The sequence below is a fragment of the Solea solea genome, chromosome 14 (assembly GCF_958295425.1).
Source record: "Solea solea chromosome 14, fSolSol10.1, whole genome shotgun sequence".
Lineage (NCBI taxonomy): Eukaryota > Metazoa > Chordata > Actinopteri > Pleuronectiformes > Soleidae > Solea > Solea solea.
Window position 1 is genome coordinate 23,295,432 of NC_081147.1, and position 27,959 is coordinate 23,323,390.

Here is a 27,959-nt window from a genome sequence, read left to right on the forward strand (position 1 = left end):
TTCACCTTTCCACAGTTTATTTCCTTTTAAAATAATTCATACAAATGCATACAGTCACAAACATATCTTTGTCAGGTTGTCAGTTTTGACCAAAAATAATGATATTTACTGTAGAATATAGAATATGTATACTGTATATTGCTACGCCTACTATACCATAAAAGGGACCAAGGTAGGCAACAGTGGACTGTTTGTCACTATCAGGGATGGAATTTCAAAGAGCACTTTGTCACTTGAAAACAAACAAACAAACAAAAAAAAAAAACAGTGTGCTGTTGTTGATTGTGGCACTCATTGGTTTGAGTAAGGAATGCTTTGAGTTTATATTAGACTGAAGTACAACTGAAGAGTTTCTCCTCCACACAATGACAGGCATCTGGTGAGGAAAGATGAAGCATAACGTCCAAAATATTTGCACATTCCTTTCAGTGTTTTGGAGGTTCTGGACAAAATCCCCGGTTTGGTATCTGGCTGTAGAGAACTCGACGCTAGCTTGGGCTTGTGAAATTTCCATCCCTGATTGCTACACTGACTACCTCACCATGAAGACAACCAGGTAGGCAACAGTGGACTGTTTTAACTACTCAGCTGCTGGTAGAAGGGGGTTGAGAAAGCACCGTCACTCAGCTGGGCCCGCTAACACCAACAACACAGGAGCTGGAATCGGTAATAAATATTCATCATGAGGGAGAGACCGTCAGGTGTTTTACCCCTGACGTAACAGTTTTGTTTGGTTGTCGCATTGTGGGAATGTGACCAGTAAAAAGTTTGGCTCAATTCGCTATCTTAAAGTTCCAGTGAGGAGATTTGGGAGGATTTATTGGCAAAACATTGAACAAACTAGCCATAAGTATGTTTGTGTAAGTGTGTAATCATTCTTTTGTATCTTTAGCATAAGCATTTTATGTACTTTAAGCAATTGCCTTGCATTAAGGAGGCCACCATTACACCTGGCAGTAAAATGCATGTTTCTGTGATCACATTGCAATAAGATGGCATCTGACCACTTCTAAGTACAGGTGTAAATACATCCGGGAGGCATTGAGGACAGTTATCCGATCTGCCAAGCCACATTGGGAGCTGGTCAGAGACACATTGTGTCCACATTGAGCAGAAGTGTAAATGCAACGAGTCTCTGATGCATCTCCACTATGTGAGTGGAAATACGTTGGTAGCTCCAACCACAGCTAATGTGAAAATGACGACAAAACTGTGCAGTCTCCTCTGCTTTTGTTGTCTTTCCACAACTTCTTCCCTCGCTTTTAAAAGCAAAGAGAAGTCCATGCAATAGAGTGACTTCACATGCAGTTGTTGATATGGCAGCACATAGGACGTGACGCTGTAGTCTGCTGCTGGAAATCTTTGCAGAAGAATGGAGGGAGGTGACGTAAGGGGAGAATTCTAATGCCAGGTGTAAAGGGTGCCTTTCTCATTTTAAAGCAGGAGCTTACTATGCTGATGAAGAAGGGTGACATCCTTTCTGGTGTGCAAAGGCCACTGTAGTTCCCTCACACGCTTGGGAAAGTGGGCATGAGCAAAGGAGTCCTTCATTAGTTCCAATCTGAAGTTGCCACCGTTCAATGCCTCTAATTCTTACACCACTGGACCTTTAAGTCAGAGAGTTATTCTTTTTTAACTTGTGTATTTGGATGGCAGTATTTGTAATGTTGAGTGCTAGTCACCACCCCTCCTCCCAGTGCTGCTTTTTTTTTTTTTTTCTTTAGACACAGATACAACCAAGTCACATTGACACAGGCAGGCAGAACACCATATGTACACATAGACAGAAGCCACAGAGGGTGGCTAAACGGTATACTCAGGAAGGAGCCATCATGAAATGTTAAAGGGATTCTACTGGAACAATTCATACATTCTGACATGCTATCATTAAATATCTTTTCTTGTGCATCCATGATGTCACTCACGGTTTTGTAAAACCATAGTTTTTTTGTTTGCACAAAGTAAAGTAGGTTGTTTCTCTTTTAGCGAGCTCTTTAAAATGACACGCCATGAAGCTCTTTTTTCAAATTATTCTTAAAAAAAGATGATATTGGAGAAAATCAAAAATATAAAAACAAAAATAGTTTTGACCAAACATCAAGCACACAACTGTTCCTCATCTGTCCACTTGCATTAACTGTCTTCAAGAGGATGTGAATGTTTTATCCAGAGCTAGACGGACGACTTTTGTGAAATACTTATTTAGCAGCAAGAAGCAAAACACCGATCCATCGGTGCTGTGCGTCATTTGTAAACCTCGCTGTGCCGAACGGTTACTGTGTGATTGTGGAAGTACTGGATCATCGCACAAGAAGAAGACAAAGATAAGTACATTTTTAGAAGAATCACCTCATGGACAAGCGGCTTTGTCATACACAGTAATTAACACAACCAGTCTGTTTTGCAATTTAGAAATCGTGACTGGTAATGAAGTCGCTCGAGCCAAGCATACCATTTTGCCACCTGCCTGCAGCCTTTCCTCCCACAACCCCTTCAATTTGGGAGAAACATTTACATAATGTCCAAGAGCAAAATCACATGCTCCTTTAAACATGACAAACAAAAGCCGACATTAGATGAACTTAAGTTCTCTTTCTAATGTAGTGGAACACAAAAGGCAAGCAGGTAAAAAAACAAAAGCACGAGGTTCATAGCACAAACGGGTGAAAGAATATTGAGGGGGGAAAACCAACCGCGGAAACTTAATTTCCTGAGATGGTGTGCAAAAAGCTGCCTCTTTTTTTGGAGGGATGGATGAGCTTGTTAATTTGGGGACAAAAAACAAACAAAAAACAAAACATGTTTCAGTTCTCACACCAGTTTGGCTACATAGAGTGATCGCATAACTCTTGTTTTTGTGTAAGACTGGGATACAAATGTCAGTAACTTCTTGCTGCAAGTCTAAAAACTGTACACCGACAGGTTACATTCATTTCATAACCTACTACTTGCTCGTACATCAAACTAAGAGAAAGACACACAGAAAGGGAGAGAAAGACATGAACGGCTCTCTTCTAACTTTGGACACACTACAGTCTAAGACAGCAGAATTTGATTTCTTTTTTTAAATATTTCCAAATCAAGAAATATGTGTTGTTTTTTTGTTGTTTTTGTTTTTTTACTTCTGGCAGAGGAAAATACTTAAAAAGCTAGTCAAGTTGTTGTGTGAAGATCAAACTGTGGACCTTGAGTTTTACAGTCTTTCTTGGGACTTCTGGGCAGAGCAGAGGACAACTGTCTTGTGCTTGAGTTACAGCATTTGACAGCTGTCCGCTCCTCATCCTCTTTAACATCATCTTCATCTTCTTCCTTTTTGTAGAGTGGTGAATGGGCTGTTTTTTGGGACCTCAACCTGTCGATCTGACAATCTGTAAATCTGATAAGTTGTCACTAGGGAACTCACTGCTTTGTCACCAGTTGTCATGTCGACCTCCTCCAGTTACCAGACAACATGGATAAGCTTTTATGTGTGTGTGTGTGTGGCTACAGTTGGTCGTTCAGATGCTGCTCTCTGTCTCCCTCTGGTGGCTTTACTGTGTTTTGTCCAGGAGATGGGGCATGAGGAGGGTGTGTGATAGCAGGCGGGAGGGTGTGTGTGATGGGCACAGCGCTGGGCACAATGCCTTCAACTGGAGGTGGGAGGCCGCCGGCTGGCAAGCTCACAACTCCTGCGGGATACCTGAAGGTGAGAGAGAGAGGCTAAGAGTTAGACTGAGATAAGTAATAAACATTTTCTGAAAATGTCCCAGTCACAGAGTGTGCTTTATAACAGAAGGTCCTTAGTAATGTTATTGTGTGTCTGTGTTCTTGTATTTCTTATCCGTTGAGGACCTTTTGTGGCATAAACACTGACCTAGGAGACTAAAACCTCGTCCTAACGATGCAGAACCTCATATCTGAGCTGAACTGTTTAAGTTTAGTTTAGCTTAGATTTGAACTGTGGTGTGGTTATGGATGGGGTTAGGCATTGACGAGTTATGGTTAAGGTTTGGGATACGGCTTTGTCCAAATGAATGGAAGTCAATGCAGTGTCCTAAGAAGAACAGCTCCGCAAATGACTTTTTTAAGACCTGATTTTAGGGTTAGGTACTTGGTTGTCTATGAGGAATCCTCACTAAGCTATATAAAGTTGTTTTTGTTTGAGAAGACAAGAGAATCTTGAGACTTTTTGTTCTTCATGTTTCCAGTTGTCTAATGTTATCTTATGTGTCATATGGTTAAAACAAAAAAAAAAAAATCCAATTAACTAAAAATCATTTTGACTGCCATCCTACTGAATTACAAAGACAAAATCCATAGTGTCATTCAGCCATGGTGAAATCGTCTGATGTGCAAATATTAAACAGAGCTAGTCAGTAAGTAAGTCAAGTTTATTTATATTTATATAGCACTTTTCACAGATAAAAAGTGCTGTACAATCCTAAATAAAATACTACAGCAAGGAAAAATAAGAGCACATACAACCCTGAGTAAAATCCTTGTCTAAAAAGATACATTTTCAACTCCTTCTTAAAAGAATAAATAGAGTTCATACAGCACAGGGATAAGAGAAGTGTGATGACCTCAGGGGACGCGCTGGGGAGTTTGACATAAGGAGATTGGAAATATGAAGTGGGAGGCTTGGCCATGCAAAGCTCCAAAACTTAAACTGAATTCAAAAATTGATTGGCAGCCAGTGAAGAAATTCACAAATGGATTTCTGGCCCACTTGAGGACAAACAGATACAGTGTCCTATTTATGATAGTTCTATTTATAATTGAAAATGATCTCTGAGCCATAAAACAAGAAATTATAACAGTAAGGATGAAAAACAAGGCATTCTGCTGTCATTTGAAATGTGGGTGGCCCTTCATGCATCTTACCTATACGCCCCGTTTAGCTCTGGATGGACAGACGATGGGTCAACTCCTGTCCAGTGGTTGTTCTGGGAGAGAAACTCTTTGTTCACACAGTTCTTCAGACTGTCTGGAATACGACCTGAAAACAGACGAGAAGAAACGAAAAAGTAAGAGTTTGCTGAAGTTAAAAGTGAGTCCAGTATTCTTGTACTGCACTACATTTTCAGAACAGATTTTTTTCAATAACCCACTTTCTACATAGACAGAATAGGTAGGCATGATTAAACAGGCCACTGGTAAACAGACCGAGCCACTGGGGAAACCACGAGCCAGAGAATGGAAATAGCAGAAAGACTGAGAATACAAAAGTGGGATAGGAAGGGGTTAAGAGAACAGAGACTCTGGTTGTTAAAAGAATAAGACGGATGGTTGACTGTAGCACAACAGCTACGACATGTCACCAGAGACCTGTGTTTACATATTTCAGTGTGTTTGCATTACCTGTAATAGCCCTTCGAATCTCCCTGGCTGCCTCCTCTCTCATTTCCAGTGAAGCCTGTTCACTGTACCAGGCAGCGTGAGGAGTGCAGATCAGATTGGGGGCATCCTTCAGTGCGCCCTGACTGAAACTGATTAAACCAACAATGAATAAAATCACTGTATATTGTATTATAGTTTCAGTCATCCATCACGTCGCTTTGTCTTAAAAAAACAACTTCTCTTTTATAATTTCTATCTTGTAAACCCCTTATTTTAATCAAGGAACAGTCAAAACCCAAAGATATTTTGTCAATACGTGAATTAATTCTACAAGCAGTCAATGTTTATGGTCATGCTGTGTACTGTGATTGTTATGGTGCATGGTTAAGTCAGTTAATCAAATAGAAAATTAATGATTCATGTATCTTGATGATCATACAATCGTTCCATGATTTATTTTGAAGCTCTTCTAATGAGAACATTGTGTCTTTATATGTTTTTTGTCATTTATGACCCAAAAAAATTGTTTTATATGGAGCCAAATAAAAATATGTTGGATAGATGAAATAGCCATTTCAGAGAGTACATTTATATCTAAATTCAACATTTTGAATTCATGTTATTTAAAGCATAAGAGAACTTAAAACTGCTTTTAATTTGACAGCTATTGCAACTGTGATATGATTCATAATCGGTCTTTTTCATGAAAAATAAATTATCAAATCAAATCATGAGGATTTTTTGTAGTCCGTCAAACAAAACATTTTTTTTGGGGTCATTGAATTCCTGAGGCATTACAGAATATATCATCATAATGCTGTTTTGTCAGGGAGCTCATCTTAGTCATATAGTTATTTCTATTATTCTGTGATTCATCATGCAGCCCAAGCATGAACACATAACTTCAGTATGAGGCTGGAAGAAGAAGATAATGAATAAGAACTAAATGCTGTCTCACTTGGCAGAGAAAGTATAATCTCCTGATCGCATAAACATTTCCTTAATCACATCAAAAACCAAAAGAGTGAGGTCATTACCTGAAGGGTTCTGTCTCATGCACGTCCAGAGCGGCTCCACGTATCCTTCCCTCCTTCAGAGCCTGAGCCAGAGCCTTCTCATCCACCAAACCTCCCCTGGCTGTGTTTACCAGGAATGCCCCCTGACGCATCTATAACACACACGTACAGTATGTGGTGACTCACGCTCTTTCATTCCAGTAGAAAGACAAAACATGGTCTGAAAACATGAAATATTCATCTTAACAATATACAAGTATATCATGGCCTGAAACAATTACTATTATAAGTTTTCTGCTTTTTCAGCTTCTTAAATGTGAATATTTTCTGGTTTCTTTGCTCTGTACAACAAAGAAATAATTAAAACAGGTTGTTTTGTGGTCAAACAAGACATTCAAAGACATCATTTCCACGTTTGGTAAACACTGATCAACATTTTATGGACCAAACGATTACATTAAAAGTATACACACACATACACAGACACGTTGTCCCTAATAATTATGTTTTCTGCACCTCGTGCAAATGTTTCTAAACATAACGATTACTATTCCATATTTTATTGAATCAAACTGTTTTTTTCCCCATCTTTCTTCCTCCTTGCCTCAGTGCTGTAATTCTGTAGAAAATAGACATAACCTCATTTGTCCTATAGGTTTCTGTAATATTCATGGCCCTGGGTTATAGTATAGTGTAAAATGGAATAAATAAATAAATAAATCATGCATGTGCATGTGTGCTCCTCCACCTGTTTGATGGTGAAGTCGTTGATCAGGTGGTGGTTGTGTTCGTTCAGGCTGCAGTGTAGAGAGACGCAGTCAGAGTGGAAGAGCAGGTCCTGAGGTCGAAACACAGTCAATTATGTTACTATCTATTGTTTTTTACACTAACCCTGATAAAACACATGCAAAGTAAAAAGGTGTTGTAATGGTGCGTTCACTTGCAATCGGAAGTTGGAATCCAATCCAATTTGAGGCGGGCCCTCAACTTTTCCAACTCAAATCGGATCAACCTCTTAAACCTTGTCACATGATTCCCTGATAGCACAGACACTCTTGCTACTTTCACGGTAAATTGCACGTCTGTCTACTTTGTTTCACATGAAGTCATTCATGCACATCGTTCAGTTCAGTTTTAATCCATTGACATGTTGATAAGCTCTCTGTGTGTGACAAATACCATTTAGAGCAGTGGTTCTCAAACTTTTGATACCAAGTAGCACCTGAGAAAACATTACGCTCTCGAAGTAACGCCAATATCCCAAAGTCAGCGACGGACTTATCACCGGAGGCTGATTTATTTCCATTCAGATAAATTTGCTCTGTCATCCTCCTCCTCCTCTTCCTCCCATATACTTCACACACTGGTATAGTGAAATTAGATTGAGATGGAGCGAGAGATAAGGTGACTCTATTATTTATTTAATTTTCTGCACACTAAAAGATTTCCTTTACTGGGTCCTCTTACTGTACGTTAGATGTAACTAGGTTTTTGTGGCCATATGGAAATGTCATGTCATGATTATTCTGACCAATATCACTCAAGATTAAATATTATGGCAACATCAATATGCGTTATAACTCTTAAAATGACTCTAAACCCGTTGAAATCACCAAACTTGACATGATGGTAAGAAACATTTATTTTAATTTATCTCATTACATTAGGATAGTTTTTATTGCTGAACTGAAAAGAGTCATATTGGTGCAGTATTAGGAATTAGTGACATCTGGCCTTGGCATAGCACAAAGCATGTCATTCCTTCACTTATCGTATAGTAAAAATTTGTGTGAAAATAAAAATGTGAAACGCATGGTGTGGCCTAAGGGCAAAGACGTGGCCTCCATGAAACAAGGTCCTTCTAAAACATAAAAAAGGCTTACATTTTTGCCAGTCCACTCTTAATGTTGCACACTAGATCTTAAAATGAGATCATTTTAAATCCTCAAGTCCTTGAATGACAGGAAAGATGCCGTATTTTCAAGTTGCACATGAAACATTAGTGATTTTTCCCGTTCACAGTGATTCAGAACATGAACATTTTGACAGTGAACGTCACCGAAAATGTGAAAATGATCACTCAAGAAAAGGTGTACGGTTCTGTGGAGAAACTGTTTGTGACACGCATGATTGCTGATTTCAAAGACCACAGTGTGTGTGTGTGTGTGTGTTACCTGTAGTGTGGTGACCCTCTGAAGTCCTAGGGATCTTTCTACTCCGTCAGCCAAATAAGGGTCATAGAAAATCACATTAAAGCCAAAGGCTTTGGCTCGCAGAGCCACAGCCTGCCCCACTCGACCTAGAAACACATGAATACACATTCAGGCAAATTGCAACTCGCACGACAACTCGTTCAGATGGAACATAAAAAAACACAGCACTTCACATTTTGTACATGGAATATTCCTCTTCTTTTGATTTTTACATAATGCTGTGGCTACTCACGTCCGCTCATTATTATGAGTGGAAAATTCTCTGACCGTACGGGGGGGAAAGATTAGCATTCTACCTCAGGTTTAATCCGCTTATAGTTTATTGGCACTAACTCCTCAGGAGGCCAATTTAGCTGAGCTAAGGAGGAAAACTTCTCAAAATTAAAATGCCAAAGAGAGGAAAATGGCTTGATTAACAACTTTCCACAGTGGGATCCTGCGTGAGAAGACTGAATATCAAACCGAACCGGGGGAAAATCAACTCAACAATAACCACATTTTTTTATTTATTTCTTTGCTCACCAAGTCCTATGAGTCCCAGCGTCTCTCCTCTGATCCTTGCTGCCCCCGACGCCACCTCACGTATCTGCTCCACACTCTGAACCCGTGTGCCTTCCCTCAGAGCCTGGCATGAACATCGGACATCAATTGGTGGCGTGCAAAAATTACCACATTAACATGATCCAGGTTTACTTCACTATTCATAATAATATGACCCTGCATTAAACAACCAGAGTCTAAATCCTTTTGGATATTATGACCAACTGCTTTGAGGAACAAATCATTTTTACTGTACCTTCTACATCTTACATCAACGTCTTTCAAATACAGCAACATTCTAAAGGAAACGAAACGTTTCAATTTTGCCGATTTTGCCAGCGGACAATTGTTATTATTAAAGTGTTGAGAAGCAAAACTGTGATGGGCAAAATGTGCAATCTCTAAAAACAACACATTTCAGTGTGAATTGGCTCATTCAAACCCGGTTGAGTCGATTACATTGGTAGCCGCACAGAGACACACAAACCTGATGCAGCCACGTGGTGCGTCGGTACAAGGTGAGGATGTGGCACAGAGTGGAGTCCGCTGTCTCCTCCACTGAAGCTGCTGGCATATTACATACAGCGATGCCTGTGCAAACCAGAGAGCAGATAAGGATGAGTAATTGCTTTTGGGGCAATTTTAGGAGCGGGATGAAGTCTGGCAAAAAGCTATTTGGGCGGAGGAGAAGCAGGCAGAAGCAAGATGTCAGCACTTTTCTTTACAAACACTGCTGCCAACTTTTAAATGGCAGAACATCTTGGTGGAAGGAGATATGGCGGATATTGGTGAATCTAAAAGTGGGAGATTTTTACTAAATGTACCTTTTCTCTCCACTAATTAAAAACGAGTGTATTTATATAAGCAGAAAACAGCAGGGATTTAATATACTACCCATAAGTATGTTTATTATGGTTTGAAAATAAAAAAATCATTTGGTTTTCTTAACCTTTTATATGTACTTTAGACAAGGGCCTTGTTTATGAAGGAGGTCGTCTTGCACTGACATGTTTTTACTGCCCAAACAGACCAATCAGCCACAGAGAGAGATCTGCATTTAGCCACGAGGCAAACAAAGTAGAATAACATGCTGAGTAGTATATATATAGTTGTTTTTCCATTACAGGCTTTCACAAAATAAAAGCATTTCTAATACTTCTCATGAAATGTATTCCGAGATGGAAAGCATTTTGTGTTCCCACAGTTTTGGAACAGTGATCTCGATTGGCGCAACTGCTGTTGCTGTGGTTGTTTTCAAGGCGGGAACGGGTGAACTCTGTCCACACATATCTCTCTATCTTGTCTGAAGTGAACTGGTCATGTGACCCCCCCCACATCCTGTCCATAATTTCGACTTTTTATCTCACAGTTCTGACATTTTATCTCATAATTATGACTTTTTATCTCATAATTTTTACTTACTTTGAGTATATTTTTATTATCAAGGCTAAGTTTTACCTCTTTTTTTTTCTGGCGGAAATGGGCTTCCATACACCGGTGATGTGTAAATGTGATTAAGTTTTATGTCGACTCGTCTGAAAAACCACCTCATGAGAGCTATATTTTTTAGCAATATTTTTTTTTTTTTTTTTTTTTTTTAAATGAGTTGTTTCCATTACCATTTTTTTTGAGTGATGCACCTGTGAAAGGGAGGGGTGGGTGCAGGAGTCTGCAGTCTCACCATAAGTTTTATACGCGGGACATTTAAACATGTTTGGCACCAGTGACTTTGCAACTGTGGTATACTATGGTGTAATTTTTACATACTTATTCTCATTTTCATTTGAAAAACATATTTTAAAAAAATTATTACTTTGTGATATTTGTGCAGATCTGTGAGAAACAAAGATGTTCCCTTCAGTTTGTAGAATAAGATGTGTAAAGGTCTAGACAATAATTCATCTAAAATGATATTTTGATACAATATCTCAGCTTTAACAAATATTGCGCCCCCTGCGATTTGAAAGTCATTGCGATTTAGACAAAATTTCGATTAGTTGTTAAGCCCTAGTTGTCTCCTGAGAATAACAATAATAGTATTTTTGTATGTAGAACTATGTGTGTGTGTGTGTGTGTGTTCTCACCAAGTTCCCCTGCAGATTTGATGTCAATGTTGTCGTAGCCGCTCCCGATGCGCACGATTATACGAAGAGCTTTGAACTTCTCCAGGTCTTCTTTCATCAGAGTGATGGTGTGGTACATCAACGCTCCTACAGCCTCATTCAACACCTGAACACACACACACACACAAACATACTCTTTTAGTGCTTCACCTGAACATGTTCTCTTCATACTGTATACTGTAATCCATACTTAGTTCTTCATCTAAACAAAGAGTTGAGGCCAAGTAACCAGCTGTTGTTTGCGTAGGTGTGAGCACAAAGTGTTGATTTGTGGAAGGCACAGCCACAGTTCACCGAGTCCACCCACAACAAGGTTTCATCTTCTTAAATCATCCTCACATCCTGGTATCATATATATATATATACATATATATATATATATATATATATATATATACAGTATGTGTATATATATATACAGTATATATATACAGTATGTGTATATATATATATATATGTATTCCTGCCTGCCTGCACCGAATAACGGCATTTCCTGAATAGTACCATGGCAACTTAGCTTCTATAACCACAGGAAATGAGATAAGGTGAAAAAGAATTGACTAATATTAGAAGCAGAAGCTCCTTCTTGTCTGGATTCTTTGTGCCGTCTAATCAGGAATGACGCTTTGACGGTGGAAATATAACAAATCAAAAGGCAGATCATGTGATTGTGGGAGGTGAGAAGCGTTAAAGCATCAATCGGCAGCTTTTAATTGATTCTCAATTAATCTTTCATTTCAATCTTTTATTCCTGTATTGTGAGAGTGGGCGAGAGTGAGAGCATGCGGGTTCAATTACAATAAAGAAAGCCCTTTTAATTACACAATGAGGTGGCTGCTGCTTACCGGAGAGCCAGACAGAGAGAGAGAGAGAGAGAGAGAGGAAGAGGGAGAGAGAGATGAGATATGAGTGAGGGATAGCCATCTGTTTCTTCCGTACTGTGGCCTACCGAGCGCGCTCACAGAGCCAATGTGCCTGGCAGTCACCCAGAACGAGACATAACCCTGCCAGACATACAAACCCAGTTACATTCCATAGTGGCTGTGGCAAGATCTGACCCACATTTGCTCTTCGCACGCCGTACTTGCTTATTTCAATTCTCGGGTTGACCTCTCTTTGTTTTTGTTTCCTTTGTTTTGATTCAGCTGCAACTCAGGGATCAGTTAAAGTACGACTGTTCTGCTAAATCTCTTTTCTTAAGTGATCACGCTGCATTCATGAGACACAGGAAAGAGGAGGGCAAACCACGGATTAATCACTTTATGTCAACTACTGTGTGCTTTGCTCCATAGAAGAAAGAGATCATTAGAACTGAAGAAATTTTTGTTTGTGGACAAAACAAGATGAGTAAATGTCGTCATTTTTGAGATGTGGGAAACACCATCAACATGTTTTCCACATTTTCTGATATTTCTATAAACTAATCAAGAACGACAGATTAATCAAGTATGAAAATAATCGTTAGTTGCAGCTCTGTTTTCCAGTCCAGGTATTAATGCTATTAGAAAAGGTACAAAAATAGTACTTATTTCTTTTAAATTTACTGAATTAAAGGTTATTAACTGAATGCTGATAGCTTTTTATGACACGTAATTGTATGGAGATATATATATTTATATATATACATATATATGTGTATGTATATACATATATATGAAAGTAATTAGTAATCAGTAAAAATAAAGATACATATTGCGCTTGTTCTAAAAGCTATGGTACCTTCTCGTGGATCTCCTGTGTGGACTGAGCGTCACAGAAGGCCACGGTCGCTACGTCTTTGAGGATAGGCATCTCCACAGTGCAGTCGCGCCCGTCCAGCAGCGCCACCAGGGGGCGCGGGTGCATGGGTCCGTTCATGATGGGTGGCCTGATGCCTACACACACACACAGAGAAGAAAAGAGAGTGAGTGACACGTGCATTTATTTAGCTGAATTTCTTATTGCTTTGAGGAAGCACCTACTTGGCTGCATTCACTCATTGAGAAATTAGGAAACATGTACATGAACAACCATCCCTTTATTAAACCTGTTTGCTTAGACACACAATCGATATCTTTAACATAACTACACGAGTGTTTAGGCTGCTTTTTTTCTCCATTACTATGTTAAAACGTATGTACAGAGGCTATAAGATATAGAGTGTCTTATATCTTTTTTTTTTTACTCGAGTTTACTCAAAAACTCAACTCAAAGTACTCAAAATGTTTCAAATCGGATTGAATTTGTGAAATTTGGAAATACATCGCAATTCAAAGTTTCGCCAGGCTCGTTTTTATGAACAAAAACAAAATAAAAATTGTCTATTTTGTGACTTCTGCACAATTATTTCTACTTTTTGAAAAAAATAAAATGAATATGCGATATAAAATTAATTGTAACTTTGACTCAACAACACGTATGAAAACGAAAACCGCGTTTTGTAAAGTCTGAAGGTGCGAGCTATAAACACACACCCCTCCACAGGATGTCCATATAAGGAGTTGAGTATTGGGAAGCGGCACAGGTCCGGGGTTAGGTACTGAATTGAGGCAAGGCCCCTTATTTCCAGTGAAGGATAATCTTAACGCTTCAGCATACCAAGACATGCTATGCTTCTAACTTTGTGGCAATCTATTCTGACATGAACTGTTCCCCAGTGCACAAAGCAAGGACCATAAAGACATGGTTTGACTAGTTTGGTGTGGAAGAACTTGACCGGCCCACACAGAGCAATGACCTCAACCCCATGGAGCACCTTTGGGATAAACTGGAACAGAGATTTGTGAGGCAAGCCTTCTCATAGAATTCCCATAGAAACACTTCACAAAATCTTGAGCAAAGTCTTCCAAGAAGTGTGGAAGTTGTTAAAGCTGCAAAAGGCGACCGACCATCTCCATTGTTAAAGTTCTGTATATGCGTTTGAGTATTACAGTCCCTGTTGGTGCAATGGTCAATATAGTGTAGTATATGTAGTATAGTGTTGAAGCAATGCAGCTGTTTCTGAGCACAGATGAGGCTTCCCCTGCATCCCATAATGTTTCCATTCTGAGCTGATGCATTTGCTATGACAACTCTGACAGCACTCGCAGGTCGAGGTGTTGTTAAAAAAAGTCATGGTTCCCAGCTGTTTATTGTTTTGGTTTAATTATTTCTGAATATCTGTGGTTTCTAAGTTTGCCTGCTCTTCCAAACAAACGTTTGTATCCCTGCAGAATTAAAACTCATGATAATTCTTATTTGTTTTGTTTGAGTGACTCTTGGGAGCTTGAAAAATGGGGCAGTTGTTTTCTTAGTATGCAGAAGCTAGAGATAAAGTGTTGGTTACTCAATTATCCGGTAGTGGTTGCAGTGTTATGTTTCATAACTGAAAACCCTTAAAAACATAACTGCATGGAGGGAGTAAACACTAGTAAACAGCTTTAGGAGGTGCAGTCATTTATACTAGAGGATGAGATCTGTCAGGAGAGAAATTTGAGAAAATGTCAATGACTCAGTAAAAGTGAGCTCCTTTATAATCTTTACATAATGAGACCATAAAGAAGCATTTATGTTAAACTTTATGTCCTCAATGTGGACAATTGCCTTTGGCTTCTAATGAAAATATGACATAAATTACAAATACAAAGGAAAATATAAAACAGTAAGACTGAAGAGTTTGGAGTTCAATTCAATTGTGTTCAGAAATATAATAATTTAGCAATTTATTTGCACTTGTGTGGATTGTGGAAGACTATAAATCACCTCTTCAAGCTAAATCAGTTCAAACCAAGTGATTACTGGTCAGGGCGTCACCATAGTGTTTACTTACATTATATTTTTATATAGACTCTATAGGTTTGTCTCTAGTTAAGAAAGAACTGCTGGGTTTCTCATTCACTGACTGTGGGAACCAAGACACCTGAAAGACTGAGATGTTGTGATTGTGTTGACATGTAAAAGTTCTGACACTCTCCTACAAAAACTCTGCAGATGAAATATGAATAGAGTTCTGCCTCTTTCTGATTCTGCTCACGCGGAGTCGAATCATCTGTTATTCTTGACTGTTTTCTCACAGTTTTCTCAAAAATATTCCTCTAAAACTTGTTTTTTTTGCAGCTTAAGCCTCCACATGGAGCCCGTTGTTCCGACTTCACGGTCTGACATCATGAGAAAGTAGCCAGATTGTTAAACCAGTTATTCAAACTCGGGCTTTCTACTTGTCTGTACAATATTTTGAATTCCACTCATCCCTGAAAATCAGACTTGTGAAAACAGATGTTTGGCAACTCCAACCCCACAGATTAGTTTAAAACATTATGGGCAGGGACACTTTTGCATTGCTCTTCTCCTATAGGAGCTATCATCAAATATTGAAATAGTAATATTTATTCACAAACAAATCTCAATACAGCAGTTTCTTGTGTTATGCTTTACCAGTTGTTGTTTTTCTGGTATTTAACCAACTTAATACCACTGAACATGTCTTAGTTGGCTTCATGGATGTTAATTAAAGCCACATAACCTCTTGTAAATGCAACACATGCAGCATTGTAATAAGCATGAGCTTCTTCTGCAATCAACTGATTTGCCCTTGTTTTGTTTGTTGTTAAGTTTGTTGATTGTGGCCTCATTTGCAGCGATATTCAAACCTGACATTTAGCATTTATTTAGGTTTATGTGCTGGAAAGAAGTGTGCGACTTCTGGGGATTTTTAGTTGTTGTTGGTGTTGCTATTATTCTGCCTCCATGAATGAACAGAAACTGTGAAACATGATTTGTGTGTTTCCTGCTTTATCTGAAAATGGGCTCTGACTTTACCAGCACAATGTTGCCGTTGCCTCTGTCTGTCTGTCACCGCAGACATGAGAACAAAAAGAAACATGCTATATTTAGAGACAGAGTCGTGTGGAGCTGATAGGCTTATATATCTGAATTCATTTGAATCTCACAGACATTTGTCTATTTTTTAAAGTTATGCGCTGAAGTTTCTTGTTTTTCCCTCCATTTGCTTGTGTAAAAAAACCCTCACAAGGTCCCACAAGTATAACTTTGTGAATATTATGAGTAACAACTTAAGATATATACACAAAATAAGATATATTAAAACTTCCCTGGGCTAAATGCAGCTGGTTGATCCTCCTCCTCCTCGCGTATGAGACACAGTTTTAATACTCGTCTAAAACACATTCTGCTCACTAGTCTCGAAACTGTGATGATTTTCCTTTTCCACAGACTCGGTGGTTTCCTCTGGTTGGTGACTGAGTGAGTCTGTGTGAATGCATGCATGGGGAAGTAATGTACATAGTGAGCACATGGATTTCTGCTCCACTCTGCTGCACGCAGTGCTTGGCATTTGGCTTTTGACAAAATACTAGAGAACTGACATGACATGGTTTTACTGTATATGTCATTTAGATTTGAGGAACAGTTTTAAATAGTTTTAGAGGAACTTGAATTTGAGTCTAAATTTAAAAATTACATTTTGCTTTACAGTTATTTTTCAAGCTCGTCTGGACAGAAGAACTGTATATACGTGGTTATAAAATGGGAAATCATACACACCATGTTCTTAAGGTCCTTTTTTTCTGCCCTGATATTCCTCACAACACGAAATATCACTGATAACTCATTTCAGCCCCACTGTATGACGTTTGAAGCACTTCCTCTGTATTTTTTTTTACTGTTAATAATCAAAGAGTGGATTAAGCTACAGTGAAGCAAAGATGGCATCACTCAGTTTCTGCATTGTCTTCTTATCTCTGTCATCAGATTGTACCGTGAAACTCGATCTGATCAAGCAGCAGGGGAAAAACCACTAAGGTGAAACTCAAATCCAGCCCACAATGCCTTATCTGGCCTGGTAAAACATTAGCTTACTGTAATAGAATTTGTCCGAAGGCCACTGCACTTAGACATCAATACAAAATCAATGGTGCATAGCTGAGAAATTGGAATTCAACAAGAACAAAAAAGAACAGTGAAGCTCCAACACAGCAGTCATTGTACCTCAGATGTGATCACGCTTGCCTTTAGGTGCTGCACTATACAGGTTTTTTTTTTTTCATCTCTGCAAGATTTTGTGTAAGTCAGAGATGGTGTGAGTAATGTTGAGTCAGTGCTGCGGCACAGTGGCAGTTTTTTTTTTGGAAAGTAGCAGAGATTCCCCAACATTTCCACAGCACACACTTGGTCAGAGTGAGGGAGGAAATAGCTCTCATTCCAGCTCCAAGCATGACCTTGGAAGGACCAGCACACACTGCTGAGTAGTGCTGTACAATAAAACACTCGTCTGTTCTCCCTCTGTCGCTCCCACACACACAGGTTTTGGACAGCTATCCTTTCAAAGACTCTACGTTGACTTCCATTTTTTCTGGATTGCCTAACCAAAGTGTTATTCCTTACCTTAAGTCTAACCAGTTATTGCCTAACCCTAACCTCCATGTGGACTACTTGTCCTAAGAGTGTAGATGCCAGAAAAGGTCACAAATACAATTAACCACCGTATTTTAGTCACTGTCAATATGAATCCATTCTCTTTTCTCATTCTCAAATTGAACAATTTCAAATGGCTGTTATCGCTCACTCATTAAATTCCTCATTACGTTAAATAATTGCTTTCAGCCCAGCTCTGAAACTCTAAAACTCTTGTCCATCTCGTCCATCTCTACCCTCCCTTTCTCATAATATACAATACTACAGTGCAGTCACTCTCTCTTTTTTTTACCCCCATAGCCCCAGGGTTGGGTGACTGCTGGGAGCTCTCGCAGTGCAAACAGCTCTTGTCACGGCCAATAGGGACTCGACTCTATTCAGAGTCTCTCTGCAACTACACTGATCTACTACTGTATATTTAAAACAACAAACAAACTAGTCTGTACTTCAAATATCAAGTTTATTTTCCCTTCTCTGTAAATCAGCCTCAGGACTTTAAATTCTCCAAGTCATTTTAAGTCAAACCTTAAAATTTACATTATTTACAACTGTGAGTAATACAGCAGTAGTTTATAGCTTTTCAAAATAAAAGAATGTCTGTCACAGTGGCACCTTTGCCAAAATGAGTTCACACGGTGCTGATTAAGCTTATCAGCCCCAAAATGACTCTCTTTGTGTTTCTTAATATAGCAGTTTTTTTTGTTTACATGTTTCTGACGACGTTCCCACACAGATTATTATTATTAAGAATACAACAGCAACATCATCACAAGACAAAGTCACTCTCTTCCTCTCATACATACACCGCAGGGTCCTAAAGACCACATTCTGTTTTAGTAATTACTCAGAAATCAACAGGAGGCGAGAGAGGTTCCGCACTGGAGCTTTAAATCAGGCCTCTAAATACAAGCTTACTTTGTTGATGATTGATTTGGATTTATTTAATTGTTGTAATTAGAAGCTTAATTACACAAATGAATACCTCTGACCTCTTGCGGCCCACATGCAGTATCTTCCCTGCCCATGAGGGGTCTGCGGCCCACACTTTGGGAATCACAGTTCGGATGGGATTTGAAGTGCTGCAGCAGCAATGCAGTAGCAATAAATTTTCCTCGGTGGGTGATTATTTTTCAATCTAAAACTGACCCTGTATAAAAGCGCCTCTCCCTGGGACACTAACAGACGTGACCTGGTATGGAAATCTGTAATCACACCAAAAATGACTGTGTGTTTCTGTTTGGCTGGTACTTGGAGCCGGAAAAGATGCCTCTGCCAAACAGTGACTGCTGGGACTGCAGTTTGAGAGCCAGTGGGAAATCCCTGCAGCCTGTCTGCATCCAGCTGTCGCCGACCAGCTCACAGGAACAGCTGGATTTCCGTCTCAGAAGAGCGAGACAATGTTTTCAGACCGGTCAGTCGACAGAGAAATCAGCAATAATCATGTGCTTTCTCTGTGTGTGTGTGTGCGTGTGTGTGTGTGTGTCAAATGAATACTTTTAGAATCAATACAATATCTATGCAGCTGAAGTCTGTGAAGCATTTGCTGCTTTTCAGCTTCTAAAACCACATTTTTAAAAAAATAATTATTTGTGGATTGAGAAAACAATTAACCAATTAATCAAATCCTGCAAATAATGAATACAAAAAATGCATAAACAATCACTCTCATTTTCACAGCCAGAGCACATGGGCCATTCAGATATGAAGTATTAGGATCAAAGCAAAGTGGTCTATTCAAATTGCAGTTCAAACACACCAAACGTTTTCAGTCAGTGCCAAACATACCCACTCAACTAACAGCTGCGCAACCTTTTTTTTTTTTCCTCTGTTTTTTTTTTGTGTCCTGGAATAAGGTCAGACTTCCTGATTTAAATCTGGTTTCAGTCCCTTCTCGACTGAACTAAAAATGAACCCCGGTGAGATGACACACTGCATTTCCAGCACCAGTGTTTGTATTTTGCACCACGAAGGATGGAGGAGAGAGGAGAGCTTTGCTGTCGGCACCTGTGATCAGTCAGCCGCGTGCAACTCTCAAACCACCGAAGCCTTGGCGCGGCAGATGATTTATAACGTTCCTGGCTGTTGTGGCAGGCAGCAACATGACGTGGTTAAAAAAGCCCTGATATCCGTTTTTTCGCTCCCTCAATGTTGGTTTTCTCGACCTTTCATCTCGTCGCTGCCTCATTTTTTTAGATCTCCATCTCTCATTTCAATCTCACTTCCGAGGGCTTTCTTCTTCTTCTCTCTAAACATTTCCTTTTTCTCTCTCTCTCTCGTTCTCCAGTCTCCTGTCCAATTCTTAAAAAAAATCCAAGTTTTAGTCTCTACTATCATTACTACAAAAATGTCTTGGCTTAAAAAGCAGCTAAATGTGCAGATACACACAGTTTCTGTGTGTGTCCTTGTATTTATTGTCTCTTAAGGACCTTTTCTGGCATAAACACTGACTTTGTCAGGACCTAATGTAATGAGGCAGAACCTCAATAGAATACATTAGGAACAAGTTTTGGCTACTGGGAACCAAAACCTGTTCCTAATGTAATAAAGCAGTTATTTAAGTTTAAGTTTTGCGCTAGGATTTGAATTATGATTAGCCTTAACTGATTATAGCTAAAGTTAAGGGTAAAGCTAAGATAAGGCTGCAGAGTCCTTAAAACAGGGCCTTTCTTTTGGCCTTTCTTTCACATCCGGAGTCAGATAACATAATAGGAGGTGAACGCATGTATCTGTCTGTCACAACTGGATTTCAAACTCTGGTTTCAAAGCACAACTCCTTACCAGCTGAGCTAATGGGGATGACACATGACATGATTTTCTGTCCCACTGCATTGTGGTCCATAAATAATACATTATAAAACCAAAGCTGCGGGCCCCACGAAATCTAGCTGAGGGCCGAGATTGGCCCACGGCCCAGACTTAGGACATGCCTGTCCTAAAAGAATAGCTGTGCAAACGTATGTGTGTGTATTTGTTATCTCTTTAGGACATTTTTTGGCATAAACACTGACCTTGTCAGGCCCAGTAGTCCTGAAGGAGAGGAAAAACCTGGCCCTAATGAGGCAGAACCTCATTTCCAAGGAACTGGTTATGTTCTGGCCTTAGTTTAATAAGGATTGGGTTAGATATCAACTGGTTATGGTTAAGGTTAGGCATGACACTTTGTTTAGAGTGTCCACATTTATGGAAGTCAATGCAGTGTCCTGAGAAGATTAGCTGCACAAACCAGAGTGTGTGTGTGTGAGGAAGCGTGAGGAAAGACAACACACACACACACACACACACACACACCCTGTCCAACCCACATATACAGAAGTGCAGGTGCATACACAGCACATTAATGCATGCAGGTTGGCGTAACTCATATGCAGTGATATATGATTCATATGAGTGCTTACACATATCACAACTGATCAGTGGGTCTTTTCTTTCTCCGTCACACACCTATACACACACACAATCAACACTCACATACAGACACACACACAGCACACACTAATACCATCTACAGACACTGTATCAACAAGCCAATTCAGGTTTGTCGGCTTTTTGCCTGTTCCCATTACTAAGTCACACCATTGTGGAATTTAATAAAAAAGAAAAAAAAGGCACATTCTCTATTAAAATTAGTTTTTTTTCATTATATTTTATCACTGTGTTTCAACTGTGAAATAATAAATAATGTTAATTAGAAGTTAATGCAAAGACCTCATTTTACGACATTTTAAAGGACTTCATGCTTTAGGCGTCTTTTCCTGCACAACGCTAACTGCACAGTCAAACGGTATAAATTGTATTCATCTGTGACATTTTCTGTGTAATCTGTGGGGGATTTTATTGTGAGAACTGCTGTTAAAACTGCATAATGTTTTACTGAGTCATTCAGTATCTTATAGGATAATAATTTTGTTCCATTCTTGGGTGCTTTACTTTCATAAACGTCAGTGTCAGAAAAAGAAAAAAAAGTAGAAAAGCCAATTTACCCAAGCTGCTGTTCATTGTGGCTGCTTAGTGGAAACATATATTGGAAATCACCTGTGTCCTGTGCTTTTATTCTGAAATCGGTTATAATATTGGGTATCTATTAAGTATATGATGGACAGAAAATTTATCAACTTTGTCAGATTTTACTACTAATCATATGAGAGAAGAGCAGAGGTCTCAAACTCGAGGCCCGCGGGCCATATGTGGCCCCCTAATTGAGTTTATGAGGCCCGTCACTTAATATCATGTCATAATGGAAACATGGCCTGTGACCTGAAGAGAGAGCATTTGCCAGTGAGGTGACAGAATATAGACAGATTATAATCCTGAACAGGTTTGTTCCCAATATTTTTTTTACAATTATAACAATAACACATTCAATCACATTATTATTCAACATTCAATTATAAACATAAGCTTGCTAAGTGTTTTAACTACAGTTATTTGTGTCTGCCTGATTTTGTTATTTAAACTTATTTTTGTTTATTCTAAACATTTTATTCTAAAATATTTGTGTCTGCCTGATTTTGTTATTTAAACTTGTTTTTTTTTATTCTAAACAAACACTTTTACTAATGTAAAATACCATTATAGCTTTAGTTATTGCAAAATAATGATGGGCAAAATGAGTATGTTATCACTTTAAGGTCATGTTGCCCACCCCCTGCTGGCCCCATTTTGACCAGACTAGATTAGGGATGAGGATGATACGCTACGGTATCGGTCCGATACTGGTCAAAATCCCTGGATCGGATATCGGACAGATAAAAGAATGTAAATTCTGATACAGTCCCAACCCAAATCCCATATATCAGAATTAAAAATCAGCAACATTTTTAAGTTTTTGAGTCATGTTGTGGGTTGTTTGGTTTTTTTTCTTTATGGGAGACGAATATTTGATAAGATAAACTTTATTTATCCCACAAAGGTGAAATTAACTTGTTACAAAACAGAGTAAACAGAGGTAAAACAGAGAAAAAAAAGGACTATAGTCTTATTCTGCACGTTGCAGCGTAAATAAATATTGTGTATACAGACTCAGTAAGAATATAAATACTTGAATGAGCTCTTTGAAATGGCTACACAAATGTGTTTGTACCAACTTCATCCGAGTCCAACTGTTATCGTAATGGTGTCGTCTCTAGACTAGATGCACATTGGCCCTCAGGTCATTAGAGTTTGAGGCCCCTGGAGTAGAGACGTCTCCAAGATTAATTAAATACAGGTCACCACAGTAGATCAGTTAATCTCACTTTGATTTACACATAAAGGTGCAGTGTTGTTGTTTTTTCTTTTTTAAAGTGAAGACACCACTGAATGGCTGCTCCAAACCGCCTGAGTGATATTTCAGCTGCATGTCTTTCTCCAAACAGACTCGCAGCACAGTGTGTTTTAGCTGAATTACAGCCTGTCCACTAATTGTTGTTTTGGGATGTTTCACTCCTCCTACAGGCCTGTCGCGTGTGTGTGTGTGTGTTTCTTTTCATATAAGTGATGACACTGTCATTTAGCCACCACCTGTCCAGACTTTTATGCCTCTCAGTTACATTTCCATTTATGAATCGAATATAGCCGGCTAATTTTATAGTGGCTAACCTTCACGCCGTATACGCCGAGCCTTCAAATGCTCTTTCACCGCAGCTTCCTTTTTTTAGCTCGAGCATTTTCCTCTTTTATGCGTTAAGACATAATAGACTTTGCTTTTTACAATGGGCTGTTATTGCGTACTGTATACTATGGTGAGCACTTACAGCTGTATGGATTTCCAAGTGCTGTCATTTAACCCTGCATGGGCACGGACTCGCACCAGAGAACAGAATTAATTGTCTTTGGAGATAAGCGGGAAAGAAATGTAGGAGTTTTCATGGACACAGAGCTGAATTTAAAAGTCTGTGTACTTAAATATCATCTCAAGTATATATCAAGACTCAAAGGACGTATATGGCGTGGCAGGATCTGGAAAAACTGGTCCATGACTTTATCTTTAGGCGATTAGCTTGCACTGCTGTTCTCACTGGCCTCCAAAACAAAAAAAAAATCCATTAGACAGCTGCAGCTGATTCAGAACGCTGCTGCTCTTGTTCTCACTAAAACTAAAAAAAAAGTGGAACACATAACTCCAGCTCTGAGGTCCTTACAAGAATTGATTTTTAAAATGTTGCTGTTCGTCTGTAAAGCGCTGAACAGTTTAGGCCCAGAATACTTTATTCTGATGTGAACCATCTAGACCGCTACGGTCATCTGGGTACTACTTTTTTGTGTTTTAATGCCCCAAATATCTGGAACAAACTCCCTGAGTCTGCTAAATCAATTTGTTCTTTTCAAATGTAGCCTGAAAACAAGCAAACTGTTTGTCACTGCGTTTAAACGAAAATAAAATTATTATCACCGCTGCGCCTCTGCCGTAACTGCAACTTTTAATTCCTTCTTCTTTTACTTCTCTATTTAAATGTTTTTATTGTGCTTTATCGTGCCCTTTATACCTTTCATGCAGCTGCTGCATATCTCTTTCTTTTTTTATTGCTTGCTGTTGTTGAAATGTGCTCTACAAATAAGCCATTTTTTTAATATTTACTTTATGTTTAAGTAGATAGTATCGTAGATGCAACATGTGACATTTCTAAAGCTGATCTGCAGTGTTTTTGTTGCTCTTTTACAGTATTTCTACTCTGTCATGTCGGTGTGTTTTTGCCTTTTAACTTACTAACTAACTAACTAACTGCATTTCCCAGTGACAGTAGTTATGTTGTGTATGATTGTGAGTTTGGCAACGTGTCACAACATGAGCAGTTTCCTTGATTTTAATCCTGTGACATTAGAAGGCAACGTAAGCACCTGGTGGGACACGGCCTGCAGCCATTAACGCACGCGTCACGTTATTCTTAACCTGTTCAACGGCTAAAGATGCACATGTTAGGAGGTTTTTTTTATCAAGATCAGAAAGTCTGATTTTACAGAAGATACGTGAAGTGACTCGTGTGTGTGTATGTTTGGATTATTTGTGGACATTTTGACTGAATATGGGGTTTTAACTGTCATTGGCGGTTGGATTCATGTTATTTTCAAATTTCAATCTTCTTCATCTTTGCAAAAAAAAAAGGCTTGAGTTTCAGAATTTACCTTGTAAGTTTAATTGCACGAGTAAATCTTTCATGTGACTCCAGCCGTGTTTGTTTGTTTGTCACACTGATTACACAAACTATCACATCATCCTGATTATCGCAGTGACATCTTTTGTTTTTTGGGTGCCGTTATTAGAACACGTTTTCCTCTTTTGCTCGCTTTGTCATCACAAAACACATGTTTATTTTCCTTCTCTGTCATGTTTGAGGAAACAAAAGATTCATTTTTGGCCAACATCAGCTCCTGCTCATTCCTTCTCTATCTCTCCCTCTCTCTCTCTCTCTCACACACACACACACACAAGTTGAAATTCAGTGACAATGGCAAAGCTAAAATAAATCCTTTAAAAAAACAAGAAAATATAACCAAAAAGGACTTGTTTGAAGCTAAATTATCTGCCAGTGCAGCAAGAAAATGGCACTTGTCAAGTTTTCTTAAAACAAGTCAAATTAAATTAATTAAGTCATCTTCAGCCTTAATAAGTAAATAAGTCCATACACTGAATTTAAGTCAGTTGCACTCGTACATACTGTATTTGAATTTTTTGCAATATTTCAATGATGCTCATAATTGTAATATCACTAAAGTTTCAGTATTTATCCACATAATGATTATGTTCATCATGCAAACACACACTCTGAGTTAGAATACAATCAATTTGCATGTTTTGTCTCTGTTTTTTTTTTGCCCACAAAGAAGTCAAAACCACAAGTAATTGTTTGCTTCAACTTTCTATATTAATATTGTGAATTTTCTTGATTAACATCCCTGACACTGATCTGCAGTGTTTTGCTCTTTATTTTAACATTAAATCAATTTAAACCCCAATTGCTGTTGTACAGTAGATCTACTCATGTCATGCGGCCGTGTCTGATGTCTTTTCTACTCGTCATAATTCCTGGTGACAGTAGGTTGTGGGTTTTTCTGAGGCTGGCGACGACGTGTAACAACACGAGCAGTTCCCTTGATTTTTATCCTGTGACATTAGAAGGCGACCTAACCTCTCAGTGGGAAACTGCCTGCAGCGACTGAGCACAGCCACGTTATTCTTAACCTGTTAAACTGCTTGTGTGAGGTGCTTCTGTGGAATCGAAGCACTTGTTAAAACAAAGGAGGAAATGAGCAATAAAAGGAAAAGATCTGACTTTTTTTTTCATGCTACGTTGGAAAGGAGATCAGACATAAATCAGCAGCCACAGCTCAGAGGACAAACATGAATGAACTCATCCACAGCTTCACTGTGTGCCAGAGCTGACTGCACGAGCACACCATTATCACAATTATTGACTGCTCGTGAAAAAGGGGGGCAAACTGTGTTGTTATTCCTGTCCTGTGACCTTGGAGTCTCTATAGCTGTTGGGGGGGGCATAATCATTTGGGGGTCACAGCCGGCAGCAACTTCAATCTTTTGATGTCATCAAGAGACACAGCCCTGCAGCTTGTTGATGACATCACAGTCTGTGGTTTCATTTTCAGCGTGTCAAAGCTCAGGTTGAGGTGATTTTGAGGATTTTTTTTTTAAGGTGAGCACAGATACGGTAATTCTGACATGGAGTGGACGGCCATTTAGTCTCACACCCACCTCATCATTCCTCCTGCTCCTGCTCCTCCACCCCCTACGCCCCTTCTTATTCCACAGCAGCCATACCTTGATCCCATTTTCTACAACAGTCTTGTCCAGCAGACCCTTTCTATGGCTGCATTTGTCACCTGTGTGTGTGAATCCAGCTCTGTGTGTTCATGCACTGGAATAAATTTAGCCAGTTAAGGTTTCTGTACATGTGTGAGGTATGTGTGCACATGCATGCCTGTATGTGTGTGTATGTGTGTGTGTGTGTGTGTGTGCCTCAATTAAGGTGTAAAAGCAATGGCACAATGAAAAAGGGAAATATGTGTCATGTCCTTGCTAGCCCTCGAAGGAGAGACAGATCTATTTCTGCTGCCACAAATGGAGGTGTTCAAGCAGCCTTCAATAGCAGAGATTTGCCTCCTTACACACACACACACACACACATGCACGTACACACACAGAGAGCGAGAGAGGGAGAGCTGTACAGAAAAGGCTAATCATTCTTGTGGCAAGAGAGAGAGAGGCTGAGTGATCGAAAAGATAATGGTGTGTGAGAATTAAAGAAGAGAAGAAGGAGTAGGAGGAAACAGAAAAGGGAGAGGAAGAGAGGGAAGGGGGGAGGGGAGCAGAAAAAGGCAGAATATTGTACACTGAATTCACAAATATTGGCGCACACACACATAGACGCACACACACACACACACACACACACACACACAGTTGCCTACTTGAAAGCAAGAGTACTGGTTGTTTACCTAGAGGCATGCCTTTGTTGAGGAGATGTGAGCTTCCCATGGTGTGTTCCCCAGCCCGGCCAGCACACACAACACTAACCTACAGTCTTCACACAGCAGACATGAACAGGAATCCAGTCAGCATATGGCGGCTGTGGCCAGCTACCTCGCTTCCCTTAGTCCTTCTCCCAGCCCCTCAGTGACAAGCATACACATGTGCTCCCCCTCTTTTCTCTCTCTCTCTCTCACCCTCGCTCTCGTTCTCTCTCCCCTCCCTTTCCGTCCCCTTCGCTCGCCGCTTTCTCTATCTGTCTTTACCCCTCCCTCTCTCCTTCCCTCCCCGCTGTCTCTACCTCCCTCCCTCCCTCCCTCCCTCCCTTTTCTCACTTTCTATAACAGCAAATCTCTCTTGTCTTTATGTGTCTCTCTGTGTGAAAGAAGAAAGAAAGAAAAAATTTACACATACACTGAATATAAGTTGTGCCACACGTATGGGAGCAAAGGAGTGTGAAAGAGTAAGGTGTGTGTTTGTGTGTATGTGTGCATGTGTGCATGTGTGTGTGTGTGTATGTGTGAAGGAACAGGGAGGAGCCAACACCGGCCAAAATTCATCTTTTGTTCGCTGAAAGACAAGAAGGAGGGGGCCAAAAAAAAAGTTATGCAATGACACAGTTGTAGCAAGAGAAGAAAAACTTGTTCTTAAAAAAAGTTATGTTACACAATTGCAAATGTTTTGCTTTGAACAAATAATACAAATAATGACATAGGTTTCTATAGAATACACTGTGTCATTTTTGTGTCATATGACTTTGATCCATGCTAAAATATTTGCAGTTATACCGTTTTTAGTTTCAGCTTTCTTTTAAAGCCTTTATTTGCAAATGTTTTATTTCAATTCCTGATGATCTTTAAAGACCTAAAAAATGCACACATAATCAAACAAATTCACT

At 39.3% G+C, this 27,959-nt stretch overlaps 1 protein-coding gene across 3 annotated transcripts; it reads right to left on the bottom strand.

The window, feature by feature from the left end:
* LOC131472543 (C-terminal-binding protein 1) lies at window positions 1-27,260 on the bottom strand. Of its 3 annotated transcripts, none has more exons than XM_058649842.1 (11): window positions 27,031-27,260; window positions 12,931-13,085; window positions 11,173-11,317; window positions 9,576-9,679; window positions 9,071-9,173; window positions 8,510-8,634; window positions 7,084-7,173; window positions 6,357-6,487; window positions 5,341-5,468; window positions 4,864-4,978; window positions 1-3,679 (listed from the first exon to the last, which is right to left on the bottom strand). In XM_058649842.1, exons 1-11 carry the CDS (start codon window positions 27,068-27,070, stop codon window positions 3,484-3,486), a joined length of 1,332 nt encoding a protein of 443 aa, XP_058505825.1. In that variant the 5' UTR covers window positions 27,071-27,260; the 3' UTR covers window positions 1-3,483. The 3 variants fall into 3 exon arrangements, with proteins under 3 accessions (XP_058505825.1, XP_058505826.1, XP_058505827.1); XM_058649843.1 differs by having other exon boundaries at window positions 27,110-27,259; XM_058649844.1 differs by lacking the exon at window positions 27,031-27,260 and adding an exon at window positions 16,732-16,802.
* Between the last annotated feature and the right edge of the window lie 699 nt (window positions 27,261-27,959).